At 49.0% G+C, this 14,548-nt stretch overlaps 1 protein-coding gene across 1 annotated transcript in view; it reads right to left on the bottom strand.

Moving 5' to 3' along the window:
* SLC18A2 (solute carrier family 18 member A2) overlaps positions 1 to 13,803 on the bottom strand; it is a 40,125-nt gene extending 26,322 nt beyond the window's left edge. The window contains exons 1-6 of the mRNA XM_032176753.2: positions 13,697 to 13,803; positions 13,119 to 13,254; positions 10,611 to 10,953; positions 1,372 to 1,430; positions 714 to 797; positions 348 to 440 (exon numbers count right to left, since the gene is read on the bottom strand). Coding sequence (XP_032032644.1) covers positions 348 to 440; positions 714 to 797; positions 1,372 to 1,430; positions 10,611 to 10,953; positions 13,119 to 13,239 — 700 coding nt within the window. The 5' untranslated portion in view covers positions 13,240 to 13,254; positions 13,697 to 13,803. The remainder of the gene's footprint in view (positions 1 to 347; positions 441 to 713; positions 798 to 1,371; positions 1,431 to 10,610; positions 10,954 to 13,118; positions 13,255 to 13,696) is intronic.
* Positions 13,804 to 14,548: the final 745 nt, after the last annotated feature.

A 14,548-nucleotide genomic window follows, 5' to 3' on the forward strand; every position in this document is an offset into this window, starting at 1 on the left:
AGGGCAGGTGGGGGAGGCAGACCCAGCAAGCAAGGTTCTCCGTGATCACAACTCATTGAATGTTCCCGAGGAAAGGGTCCGGCAGACCATCCTGTTCAACCTTTGGTTTTCCATCTGGGCCCAGGGAGGTTTGGGGCAGAGGCAGGGGAAGCCCTGATCCCCTCCACCCCCAGCTCAGGGCTCTTCCTACCATTTTTCAAAGTCTCCATGAAAGCAGGAAAGGAAAAAATAAAAAGGGGACCTCTGTGTCAGTGCAAACTTCGCCAGGGTCACGGGGCAAGGACTGCCGCTGTCCAGCACCAGGCAGGCCCCTCTTGCCAGTTTGCCTACACAGGGGCCTTACCCACCTAAGACCCCCATGGCCAGGCCTCCCAAGGCGATTCCCATGACGTTGCCTCTCTCTTCATCATCTGTGTAGACGCTGGCAAGCATGCCCATCCCTACACAGGGAAAGAAATGGTCAACAGGCCAGCTCCGGGGAACAGCAAAAGAATAATACGTGACTCGCCTTCCCTCTCCAGCCAGCCTTGTGATCTTCCCAAACCTGTCAGATTCACTAAAATGTAAGACCAAATAGAACCCAAGAGGAAAGTGGGTGCCTTCTCCAAGAATCCCCAGCACCCCAACCACCACCAATACCTGAATTCCCTGAATGAGTCCAGCTCACTCTGCAAGGGGCCCCTCACGAACTCACTCAGGCATTCCACACCTACCAGCCACAGAGGAGCAGGACGAGCCGATGCCCTGCAGCGACCGGGCGATCAGCAGGAAGGCATAGCTGCTGGAGAAGGCAAACACTGCCAAGAGAGGGGGTCCAAGACCGCACATCAGTGCTGCTGGGACACAACCGTCCCAAACAGGGACATTTCAGAAGCCCCCCTTAACCCAGTGGAGCATTTGCATGTTAGCCACCTTGTGCTTTTGTTCCGTAAAAAGCTATCAATTCCTTTCTGCAATTGTTGCCAATACACAAACCTCCCAGGCCATATACTTTTTTTTGAGACAGAGTCTTGCTCTGTCTCCCAGGCTGCAGTGCAGTGGTGTAATCTCGGCTTACTGCAACCTCCGTCTTCCGGGTTCAAGTGATTCTTCTGCCTCAGCCTCCCCAGTAGCTGGGACTATGGGTGCATACCACCACACCTGGCTACTTTTTGTATTTTTAGTAGAGACGGGGTTTTGCCACGTTGGCCAGGTTGGTCTCGAACTCCTGACCTCAGATGATCCGCCCACCTCAGCCTCCCAAAGTGCTGGGATTACAGGCATGAGCCAACCACGCCCCACCCCCAGGTTGTACTCTTAATTCCCAGCTCATGGGCATCAATGCCCACCCTGATGAGACCCACACTCAGAAGGAAAACACCAGACACTTACTAATTGTTGAGACAAACATGATGCAGAATCCCGCAAATATGGGAATTGGATAGCCAATTCTGCAAAACACAAACATCAGACAAATCTGGTGACTGCAGGCTATTTTTTTAAGGCTTTATATTGATTTTCTCATGGCTACCCTTTGGGATCAGACAGATAAGTGTTTGGTGGACTTTTCTGAAAATTCATATACTCAGTGCTTCCTATGTGACCTTTTTGTGTTTGACTGTCTTGGAACGTGAATACATTTATGGACTGCCACTGTGAACAGAAATTTCTCTGGAATAAATGTTAACACAATATTGGCAAGTAACCCAGAAACATCCAAAATACACGGCCCCTATTTCTGTCATTTTTAAAAAATGATTCCTTTAATTATAGTCTTTGCTAAAGCTCTCCCAAAGGAGCCACTGCAATCAAATGATTCGGGTAAAAGGCCATCAAGTGATTCCACTGGCAGACTGCAGTGTGTCTAAGAGGCATTAGGAAGCAAGATGTTAAGATCTGCCTTTCTGTTGACCCCCACGAGGCCAACCTAGAAAGACAAAGTCTCATTTTCTGTGCAAAATTTCAAAATCCAAATTGCTCCGTGAGACCACTGCTCACCTAGGACTCTGGCGCCAGGTCAACAGGACTGGTGGAAAGACCCTGGCATTCCCCTATGCCATGTCTGGCTGGACACGTGACCCTGCCACTTAATCTAGGGAGGTCTCCTCTCAGCCCCTCGGAGAGACCACCACCCACCTCCCAGGACTGGAGTACAGAAAGAGATATGGATGTTAAACTATTAACACCAGTGCCTAGAGCATACAAGGTGCCTAAGAAATGTCATCTCCTCCCTCATTCTCTTCCTTCTTTGTCCTCTGTTTCTGCTGGATCAAGTAGACAGCTGGGTCCCTGCTCTGTGGGTGGAGCATGAGAGTACAGGCAGCTTCCCAGCCCCTCTGTCTTGAGAGGAAGCCAACAGTGGCTGAGCTCTTGCCCAATTGCAGGTTTGCTCCAACCCAGAAGAGCCTGAAACATCTCTAAGTCTCTTTTGTCTCTAGCTCTGGACCCTCAGGAACCTGGAGAGGAGTCAAATGAATCCAGGAAGGCAGAAGGGCCAAGCATCCTGAGCTCTGGGCACAGCCTGGAAGGGTTCTTCCATTCCAGGCTTTAATAAAAAAATTGTAATCGGCTGAGCATGATGGCTCATGCCTGTAATCCTAGCACTTTGGGAGGCCGAGGCAGGTGGATCACCTGAACTCAGGAGTTCGAGACCAGCCTGGGCAACATGGCAAAACCCAGTCTCTACTAAAAAAAAAAAAAAAAAAAAAAAAGTACAAAAAATGAGTCAGGCACGGTGGTGCAGACCTGTAATCCCAACTGCTTGGGAGGCTGAGGCATGAGAATTGCTTGAACCTAGGGGCAGAGGTCGTAGTGAGCTGGGATCGTGCCACTGCACTCCAGCCTGGGTGACAGAGCGAGATTCTGTCTCAAAACAAACAAACAAACAAACAAAAAACCATAATCACAGCGCCTTCATTTAAAGCTTACACTCAGTTCTCCAAGCATTTACACCCACCAGATTTAGTCATGATTTAATAAGGGCGCTATTTCACCTCCCTATGTTACAGATGAGGAAACTGAGGCATGACATCATGATATCTGTCATTACTTATCAGATGTTATCAGACTAATTTCACCTGGGCCATTCCCACATGGCTTTTCCTTGTAAACTTTACCACCTCCTCCAGTACCCAAACAGCATATATGGCTTTAAATAGAATCTTTCCAAAAGTTCTCTTGACCATACTCAAATATTTTTTAACTGCTTCACCTGTATCCAGAAACCAAATACCAAAAATACAGAGAGTAACTCACAAGCATGACAGATTCCCAGACAGTCAGTCCCCTCCCACAAACCATGCAAAGATTCCCCTGCTGTGAACAGAGGTGAGCTTGTAATTCACAAAGTGGGGCTCCAAGCAAATTGGGTAAACCAGAGAAGATGCCAGGATTCTGACCTGCAGTTCAGGTGGCCATCAGATGGCAGCTTCTTCTGTCTCAGCCCACCCAGATCTGATTCTCTGTGCCCCTTATTCATGTGGACAAAAGAAACCCAACACCAGGGGCTCACACGGCACTGCAGGATACTGAATCAGGAAATGTCCAGGAGGCTCAGAGAGGAGAACTCGCAGGCAGTTTATTTTCAGCAACTACAGTTTGTCCCATGAAAGAACGGGCATATGACAATCTTCCTGGCTGTCCTGGAAGAAACACAGGCTTCTCCCTCTGTTCAATATATATTTGGAAAATCTAGTCATTGAAGTACCAATACATATCAAAGCTATTGGAATTAGGGGCTGCACTCTTGTTTAACCAGTTCTTCATTTTGGCTATTTATAAGGCTCTAATATGGAACCCTTCAGGCTGCAGGGACATCCCTGAAGGCAAATAAGACATCTGTGGCCCTTTCCCAGACTGTAGGCAGAAGCACTGGGTGGTTTCAGGACAAAACTCAATAAAATGTGACAACCCCTGTCTGTGGCCCCCAAACCACCAGCCATACTGTGCCCACTGTTCAGTCCAGCCAGTATTCCAGGTAACCCATCAGGGCACAGCTGGGGTGGGCTGGAAGCCACTGAGGTCCCTCCCTACCTGAAGACTCAGACATTCCCACGACTGTAAGCAGGGAACCAGCATGCTGGGTGGCCTGAGATTCCAAGGGAGGGTAGCTGGTTTTATCCATTTTTCAGATGATCAACACTGAGGCTCAGGGAGGTGAATTACTTGCCCCAAATCCAAGGCTACGGGCATACCTTGAGTGTGTTAACATGTACTAGGCCCTGATGATGTGCACCTGGGTGGGGACACTGGAGCACGTGGGATGGAGAGTGCACAGTTTCACTGAAAACCACAGGGTTTGTGCCCACAGAGGGTTCTTTTTACCATCTGAGGTGCTGTGTTTTCTTTAGAAACACTGCAGCCACTGTTTTTCTTTTTAAGTTTCTTTGGGATTTTAACAATGCATGTATGGAATAAACGAATATCAAAGCTAGAAAGAAACTCAAGGGCTAGCCAGTCCAAACCCTCACCTTAGATGAGAAAGCTGAGGTTCAGAGACAGAGTGGCTCACCCATGTCTGCAGAGCAAGCCAATGGCTTCAGACACAACCAGGCTCATGTTGCCGCCTTCTGGGTACCAGACACACCTGTGCCTGCACTTTCAACACAGGCCAAGCCACTGCAGGGGCTGCTCGGTGGTAAGTGCTGGGCATCATTTTTCCCCAGAGCTCGGCTTCAAGGCAAAGAAGACTCCCTGGGAAGCTCCTGGGTCTCTGCCCTCAAACTCTTCTGGCCCCTCAGTCACCTGCCATAGAAGGAGGGTCGTCCAGCGCCCCTAGTCATTGAATGGTGGGCAGAAGGACCAAACCCTTTCTGCTTCCCCACAGTACCTCCTAAACAGACAGAAACTCAACTGACATTAGTCACAATCTGTGTCTGAGTTGCCCCCCTTGTCTCAATTCAGGGCCATCTCAATTAAAGTATTGCTAAGCAGAGCTAGATCCGATTCGGCAAACCTTTAGCCAAACGTCATCCTGGCCCATGGTCATCCGCTACAGAGCATCACTAATCAGTTAATCCAATTTGAGTAAGACTAAAAATCATATATTGAATCCCTAGAAAAACATGTAAAACAATAAAAGTTATGTTAATTATATATACTTAGTCATTGGAGAAACCCCGTCTTTCCCAAATGGTCAATGAAGACAATACTTCTCTAGAGTTAATAATTAGCTTATCCTTGCCATAGAGACTAATGGAAGCTCTCTTCTCATGATTGCTAAAACCACAGTTTCCTCTACTATGGTAAATTACAAAAAGCATACAGACTACGGAGCCCCGAAGGGTGCAAACTATCACCAGATGCAACGAGAGACAACAGCTCCCTTCCAGTGATCCCTACACCCTCCTAAAAGGTGTGCAGTAAATCAATGTCAGTAAATGGGATGATATTTTCAGCTTGCCTGGATATAGCAGGAGGTTTGTCAATCATTTAGTAAATAAAACAAAATTCTTCGATTCCACTTGTCAAAATTCTTAGGTCCTGCTTGTCTTTTTCAGCTACCAGACAGTTCCAGGAGGCACGGACTTCTCACCTTCCTGGGCATGAGCCCTGTTCTCTGACACACAGCTTAACGGAGCCTTTGCTTCTCCTAGGAATGTTCTAATTCCACAGCCAGTTTCCTCTGATTTCAGAAGCAAAGACTCGCCAAACCCTCCCTACCATCCTAACCACATCCAGGATGGGAGATCCCTTCTCAGAACAGCTGGTTTCCCTGTCCGTAGAGAAGCTGAAAAGGTCACCACTTATTCCTACAAAGCCCACTTCAGACCCACTCACTGGCTGAAGCAAGCAAAAAAATAAAATAAAACCACAGTAGATTTCGTAGAGATTTCATGCCCTGTGGCTTCCTCCTTGTCGTTCAGATGTTAGCTAAGATTCGCAAGGAAAAAGAACTGCTTTCAAATATACTAAGTAACTATGGAAATAAATTAAGCCACTGACGCTGGCTTGATAAAAAGCAGATCACCGAGACAATGACAAGCTAAGAAGGAAGCAAGGGAAACGGTCCCCAGCAATGAAGTTAACTCTTTCCCAAGCCAGTCGTTTGGTGTGGAATATCGTTTGGTTCTGAAGATGCAACTATTATTTCAACCTTATGCTAAGCAAGACCACAATGCCACATCGTTACCTGACTGAGGGAAGAGAGAAATGTAAACGTGTCCCATTGTTCATGTGCCTGGAACATTCCTCTTATGTACATATATATCTAAAATTTGCATCTTAGATCAAATGATGACCAAGCATCACTAGTATAATTTCTGCTACCACCTGCACACAACTGCAATCATGAAATGAATAGTTCAGCCAGAACTATAAAATAAGAGGCAAGAGGCTCCAACATGGAAATCAGGTCAACCCAGCATCCTCAGGCTTTGTTGCTATTGGCCAGGTGATCACTACACACACCCAAATCAAAGGTTTTTGCCACCTATCTGGTGGCACCTATTTTCAGTAGAAATATAGTATCTGAATAACAAATGAAACAGGAGGAATGTGCATCCTATTAGCAGCTAAATGAACCCAAGAATTGCTACTCTATATTTTCAGGGTTTGGTGTGAGAACTTATCGAATATTTAAAAACAACAGACAGGGCCGGGCGTGGTGGCTCACATCTGTAATCCTAGCACCTTGAGAGGCTGAGGCGGGAGGATCACTTAAGATCAGGAGTTTGAGATCAGCCTGGCCAAATGCTGAAACCCCATCTCTACTAAAATACAAAAAATATTAGCCAGGCGTGGTGGCACGTAGTCTCAGCTACTCGGGAGGCTGAGGCAGGAGAATTGCTTGAACCTGGGAGGCAGAGGTTGCAGTGAGCCGAGATAGCCCCACTGCACTCCAGCCTCGGCAACAGAGCAAGACCCTGTCTCAATAAATAAATAGATAGATGATAGATAGATAGATAGATAGATAGATAGATAGATAGATAGATAGATAGATAGATAGATAAACAGACAGGCGGCCTACCTTTTGTGACTCCTACCCACAAAAGCCACACACATGGCACCATCATGACCGTGAACAGAGGATTCCCGTTATGGTGTGGTGCGCTGTAGAATGTCTCGATTCAGAGTGGGTCCCACTTCAGTTAAAACAAGCAGCTTGGGAAAAGAATAGCTCTGCCCAGCCTGACTACAGGAAGCTTTCCCCACACATCTTTAGGGATGCACAAGGCTGGACCAGTTCACATCAGGGACTGGAAAAAGACTGAATATTTCCAGGACCAGGGAGGGTCCATGTCCACAGGAATCAGGCTGATCTTTTCTAAACTCTCTGCTCATTGATTAAAAATAGCAAAATCAGCAACTCACTGGGTCTTCAGCAGTTCTGCCTGGTACAACCAGGAAGAGCCCAAGTCAGTGCAAGAAAGACAGATTTCGAGCTGCATTCTTTATTTCTAGTAGCTAAAAGTACAAGCTGTATAATCATAAGCAGGTGGGAAGAACAGGAAGAGGGGAAGAACAAAGCTTGAAACGGGACAATCGGGACACGTGGCTACAGTCCTGCCGCTGTTGTGGTAAATGCTTTCTCCTCCTGAACTGCAAACTCCTTTGCCTATAAAATGCTAGGACTGGCCCAAAAGCTTTCAGGAAAAGTCTCTGCAAGTTCTGATGCTCCATATTTTTAACTGCTCTTTAATCAGAAACATATTAACCAATTTTAAAAAGCCTTTAAACACATTTGTTTACAACACTGAAGACTTGAGTCATATATCTTGCTCATGGAGGATGTGATTGGCATAGTTTACATCAAAAGACTGTTTGCAATGGTTCACAGGTTAACTCCTTGAAGACAATTAAAGGCAAATGGAATGCATTTGTCCCTTCTCTGATTCCATCTGAACTGTGGTGGGAAGCAGAATCTTGGAGTGTCCAGAAGAGCTGCCCAGTCCCCAAATTCATATCTACCAGGCTTGGAAATTATGAGACAAATCACAAATCAGGATCACAATATGAAAATTTATTTGCTCGCTGGGCGTGGTGGCTCATGCCTGTAATCCCAGCACTTTGGGAGGCTGAGGTGGGCAGATCACCTGAGGTCAGGAGTTCGACACCAGCTTGGCCAACATGGTGAAACCTCGTCTCTACCAAAAAATACAAAAATTAGCCAGGCATGGTGGTGCATGCCTGTAATCCCAGCTACTGAGGAGACTGAGACATGTGAATTGCTTGAACCCAGGAGGTGGAGGTTGCAGTGAGCCAAGATCACACCGCTGCCCTCCAGCCTGGGTGACAGAGCAAGACTCTATCTCAGAAAAAAAAAAAGAAAAAAAAAATTTGTTTGTCCTTCCATATTACCAGGCAGCACTAGAAAATCATTTTCAAATTTGCTGGGTAGCTGGGCAAAACAGTTGGGGATTACAGTTTTGCTCTAGATAATTTCCAAAGTGGATTACTCACCATGAGAATAGACTAAATTTCACAAGTCACAAAATGGAAGATAATGTTTTTGAAGTCCCAAACATGAGCCTGGTGTGGCTACAGCCTCAAAGCCGCTGCAGTATTTAACAGGGGAAAGGGCTCACTGGTTTTAAACAAGCTTCTTCCCCATGGCATAAGCAAAGCATTAAAAATAAGAATGGGATTTTTAAAAAAGCTTTTCATTTGCCATTTGCGTTTGGAAGATTGGAGTACTCACATCATTTCAGCCGAATTTCTAAGTATTACACTGTACGGCTAGTAACGTTCCACCCAAGTGATTGGCAAGGTGTTATTACGGTAATGTCCTCAATTTTCACATACAGTATTTGAGCTGTTTGCTTTCTCAGAATACAAAACCCTGAGCTATTTTCTGTAATTATACCAGATGCATTTTAAGAAGCATTCTTAGTCTTGAAAAAAGGAAAGAAAATAATCCTGCAACTACCGAGGTCTGTTTGGTTTTTCTCCTGAGAACAGAGGAGTCACTGAATGTCACCTTCTTAATGGGCTCACAGTCAGCCCTTTGCTGGGTTAATTTGCTTAGCATATTTCATGTAGCAGCCTTAGAATATTGCTCTGCACAGACTAGAGGGCTGGACATGGCTTGAGATTGTTGAAATCAATTCAATGGCACCCTTCCATCCAGAAACTCCAACTGCAGATGTTGAGAATGTGCTCCTATCCGACTCAAGCTCCACGTGTCCAAGGGCAGCTTGTGCTGGCAGAAGGCCAGATCTGCCGTCCCCTCCCTGAGCCCCAGCCACCACCCAAGGCTTCCTCACCTCTCAGTGCCCCTAACCCTAGAGTCGCACAGAGCTCTGCTCTCAGAGCTTGGTTGATTTAATGCTCTGTTGCCACCTTGAAGTGTTTCATAATGTTCGAATGTGGGGCACACATTTTCATTTTGCACTGAGACCCACAAATTATGTAGCCAGTCCTGCGCCCCACTCCCCATGCCAAAGGCAGAGGAAATGCGAAGTTCTCCCTGCTCCCTGCCTACCTACCCTGCTTAAAATAGTGCTTGATTCACTCATTCTCTTTGGCTTTGGAATCTCTAATGGCTCCCAACTGTCCCACACAGAATCCCACTCCTTTCTCAGCCTGGCACTTGGTGCCTCTTACAGCCTAGCCCAGCCCTGGTTTCCCCTGCCTCTTTCATTCTGACCTCTCCCCACCACCATCTCTTCCATCTCTAGTCTTTGTTCCTGCTTCTGGGCCTGGTCTGAAGGTAGGACTCTGGGCACACCCCTCCCCACCATTTCTGGTGTTTAACAATGTGTATGCCTCACACGTGTAACTTTCACCTAGGTAGCTACACTGTGCACTTGGCAGCCCACCACCAACACTCAACTGTACCAGCTCCCACTCCTTGCACTGACACCTTGGGGGCCTGCCTCCTCCTCTCAGCTGCAAGGCCCTTCTCCTGAGCTTGGAGCCCCCACGGACCAGGCAGAACTGGTCCACCTCAGCTATAGAAGAACAAACACTTCACCAACAGTGGAGAAGTAAACAGTTATTCCAAACAATGTGGGTTCAAAAAAATCTAGAACAACCTGATTCATCTGAAGCTAGTTTGGGCAGCTTGGATTATCCAGACAATAACCTCAGTTCTCTTCCTTTCATGCACGTGGACATGGCTACGTAACCAGCAGAAGGGAAGAACACAGCCCGTGACCTCGGCATCAGCTCGGAGCTCCATCTGTGCACCAGTACGTCCAACCTTTCCCCACACTCCCTACCTGGTATCTGTGAGAGCCTTTAACATGCCAGTTCCAAAAGAAGACACCTTGGCTCTCTACAGAGAAGTGCATGGCCTGAGGTAGGAGATAAGAGGAGGCCACATGGCTCATAAAATAGGATGACAGCCATGGCGGCTATAGAGTTCCTGCTGCCAAGGGCGATTCTGACAAATGCACTTACGAAACCTGGCATTTAGACAGGCCAAAGTCCTCCCACTCGGTGGAAGAGGTCCTCTTCATTCTGTCTTCTTTAATATTTCCTTACTTGTTGAGCAACAGAAGGGAGAATAGAATAGGAAATTGTGGTTATCTGGGAACAGAGACATAGGAGAAGGAGACTGGGTTTTCCCCAGCTCACCCACCATGGATTTTCCAGACTCTCACCAATGAATAAGAAGCAGAATTCCAGGAAGGACATAAGCTAGGACTGATCCAAATATCAAACTCTTTGACTAAAGTAATCTGCCCTACCTGTTGGTCAGCAATCCTATGAAAGGGTTGGTGATGAGCTGGACGGTGGCTTTCGAGGCAAACAACAGACCAACTTGCACGTTTTCATTCAGGAGGTCTTTGTCTTCACTGGGACAGTCGGAAGGAACGGCGGACGCGTTGGTCACCTTGTGCTGTGTGGCGGTCTGATGAAGCGGCAGGTCTCTGGTAGCATTCCCGGTGACCATGGTCGAGTTATCATAATAGGAGAAGATGCTTTGGAAGCTCTCTGAGATGGAGGCCGTGTGCACTGGCCTGGCCGTCTGGATTTCTGTAGCATTCTTCTCGTGCTTAATGCTGTACAGATAACTTGGGATGATGGGGACTGGGGATAAGAGCAGAATGGCAAGGTGGTGATCACACTGAAACCCTCTCCAGGAAAAAAACCAGCAAAAAAACTATGGTTGTGTCGGCCAGGAGCAGTGGCTTACACCTGTAATTCCAGGACTTTGGGAGGCTGAGGCAGGTGTTCCTGAGGTCAGGAGTTCGAAACCAGCCTGGCCAACGTGGAGAAACCCTCTCTCTACTAAAAATACAAAAATTAGCTGGGCATGGTGGCACCCGCCTGTAATCCCAGCTCCTTGGGAGGCTGAGAAAGGAGGATCGCTTGAACCTGGGAGGTGGAAGTTGCAGTGAGCTAACATTGCCCCAATGCACTCGAGCCTGGGCGACAGAGTGAGACTCTGTCTCAAACAAACAAACAAAACAACAACAACAACAATAAAACTATGGTTGTGTCAAATGCCAGAAGAGATCCAGAGAGGTGACAGGTCTACCCCAAAACAGGAGCCCTGTGCCGTATGTCTACAACGACATTGGAGCAAGTTCACTTTGCTTAGCTCACCAGAAAGAACCAAGCCCCCAATGGCCCTGAGAACTGTCTCCTCTCAAAAGGCAGCTGCTGTGCTGAACTGACTGGTCCCAGAGATTCTGTCATTTGTGAGTTTCTTGCACATTGTTCCTTCAAGGAATATTTCAGAAAAGCAAAATGTGGTCTGACGTTAAGACAGTGCTGACCTGGGGTCAACCAGTGCTTCTAAGAAAGAGAGGCTCAAAAGACTTTCAAATGAATGAATCAAGGAAACAGAAAACTGCATTTCATTATGTGTCTTAGAATAAAAATTAACCTGCAGGAAGTAATAACTTGGAAATTCTGCAACAGGCCCACTTCATCCTTCTATTATGTGAGTAGGAATCTGCAATTTTTCCTACAACTTGTAAGATTTAAGAATTCCTAAGGCTTTCACAAGGAAAAAAGCAAAACTGAAACAGGCCGGGCTCGGTGGCTCACGCCTATAATCCCAGCACTTTGGGAGGTCGAGGCGGGTAGATCACCTGAGGTCAGGAGTTCAAGACCAGCCTGGCCCACATGGCAAAATCCTGTCTCTAATAAAAATACAAAAATTAGCAGCTTTGGTGGGGCATGCCGGTAACCCAGCTACTCGGGAGGCTGGCGCAGGAGAATCACTTGAACCCAGGAGGCGGAGGTTGCAGTGAGCCAAGATTGTGCCACTGCCCTCCAGCCTGGGCAACAGAGTGAGACTCCATTTCAAAAAAATAAACAAAAACCAAAATAAAAAGCAACAACAAAAAATACAAATTAAATTGTGAAACATATAATCCAAGCTGTGAGCACATGTGTCCAATGGAGCGTTCGAGCCAAAGCAGAACTAATGCCGTTGGTACTGAACAGGGATGAGCTCCATGGCTCTGATAACTCCTTGAGATGAAACCTATCAGATGCTCTGAAAACTGCTGTGAGAAAACCTGCAAATGGAGAGAAAGGAAACAGCTCCCACCACTTACAGTCTAAATGAGTCATGATTTTTTTTTCATTCATTAAAAACTGGGGTTTTTTTTTTTTTTTTAAGGAAAGGCATGCCAAATACTTCTCTGTTAATGGGCCTAATTAAGAGACCTGGATTTCGATTATTTAATTTTTCAAAATTCCATTATAGGAAAAATAATAAAACCAACATTGTTCAAATTGTTCTTGCAATGGTTCCTGAAATATTTCCATCTTAAGTCATTCACTAATACGGTATATCCAAATGTCTTTTTTTTGGAGTAAGGGATCGCAACTTGCTCTTTTTGGTACTACACCAAATTATTAACCTGCCTTTTCGAGTAGCCCAATAATTATTCTAACACGTAATTTTGAACTTTAGGAATTTCTCTTCTGGAACAGAAATCTTTTTCATCGCAGTGAAAGCAGGCAAGAGGATGCGGGAAATTATCAGGGGGAAACATAAGTTCTGGGTCTTATCGGATGTCACAGTTTTTGACCAGAGCATCAGGAAAGCGAAGCCACCAACGCGGCTCCTCCTAGCCCCGGCGCGGCAGTCTGGAGGGGATGTCATTTTGCAAAGCGAGTTCTCCAACTTTCCCGGGCCTTGGCGGAGCTCCGGGACCGCGCAGGGGTAAGTGGAGTGCCGGGGAAGAGGCGCTGGGGCTGGGGTGCCGGGGCAGGGGTACCCTGTCCGCACGTACCCACGACAGTGAGCAGCATGTTGTCCAGCAGCAGCGCCAGGAACACGATGAACAGGATGAGCTTCCGCGAGCGTCGGCTCTCCTGCAGCCAGCGGACCAGCGCCAGCTCGCTAAGGGCCATGGCTCCGAGGCTCCGCTGCGGGCACGGCGCGCGGTGAGGACCCAAGGCGGCCGGGGACCCCCCATTCTCCCGTCCCCCAGGCCGCAGAAGGGTGGGTCAGGGAGCCGCGCGCACCGGCATCCGGGGACACCCCCGGGCGCCCAAGCCTCGGCTCACCTGCCTCGAGCGCGTCCCCACGAGCTCCTGCGCTCCCCGGAGAGCGCACCCGAGCGCCGTCGGGGACCCAATCTGGGGACCCAACCTAGAACCCCCAGGACGCTGCCCTGATCCCCGCCGTCCCCAACTGTGCCACCTCCCAAACTGCACGCTCGGCCCCGTGCACCTTGCGCCCCGGCTGCCCCGGGGTCCCCGCAGCCCCGCCCGCGTAGCTCTGGGGGCCTCCCTGCCTCCCTGCCTCCCCCAGCCCCGCTCCCCTCCGGCACCGCGCCCTGCGAGCAGGGAACCGGGGCCGCGTTACCTCGGGGTCGCTTGCGATGCCTACCCGGGTCCTCCGCGCCCGCGCCGATGCCCGCACCGCAGTGGGCTCCGTCAGTCCGGGTGGCTCCGGGTCGCAGTCTCCGCCCCAGCGCCTCGCCACCGCTGCTCAGTTTGCCCCGTCTGGCTCTGACGTCACGGCTGGAGGGAGCGGAGGCGGGGGGCTGGGGCGCCCTGGCCTCCGCCCGCCCGCGCCGTCGCTGCGCAGGAGGGGCCGCCGCCTCCCTGTCCCCGCCTCGGCCGCGGCCGCGCCTCTTCCCCGGACCCAGCGCGTGGCCGAGCGCCTTGGGGACCCGGGCCTGGGGAAGCGGCAGGGGCGCAGAGGGAAAGAGGTCAGAGACCCTGGACGAAGAGTGAAGGGCCAGGGACCAAGGCAAGGAGGCACGGACCAGGGCTTTCTTGTGGCTCCAAGTGGTGGCCCGAGCTGCTTTGAATAAATCAGGTGGCTCTTTGAGCCTCAGTGTCCCTGAAATGCTGAAATGGGCCGTGAGGACGGGAATGATAGCCGCGGGGTGAGATCGCCAGGGGTGGCAGGTGCTGGGAGCCAGGGACAAGCTTCTGTTTCCTGAAGAAGCCACCCTTTGCACCCACCATCCCCTCCCCTCTCCGACCTCTGCAGCCGGATGCGGGGTGCCACTCGGAGGAGGCTTTGAGCCTTGGGCATCCTCAAGCTGGTGACATGGAAACCGGGGGGAAAGGGGACACCTTTCATTATCCCCCTATGGTGGGAGTTGGGGAGGTGAAGGTCCCAGGTCTCAGAAAGTGGGAGCAGTGAGTTTGGGCCTCTGGGGCCACCTGAGCAGGGGACCCTGGAGGCTAGGTGAGTGCACCTGGC

Source organism: Hylobates moloch, unplaced genomic scaffold, assembly GCF_009828535.3.
Source record: "Hylobates moloch isolate HMO894 unplaced genomic scaffold, HMol_V3 SCAFFOLD_3, whole genome shotgun sequence".
Taxonomy (NCBI): domain Eukaryota; kingdom Metazoa; phylum Chordata; class Mammalia; order Primates; family Hylobatidae; genus Hylobates; species Hylobates moloch.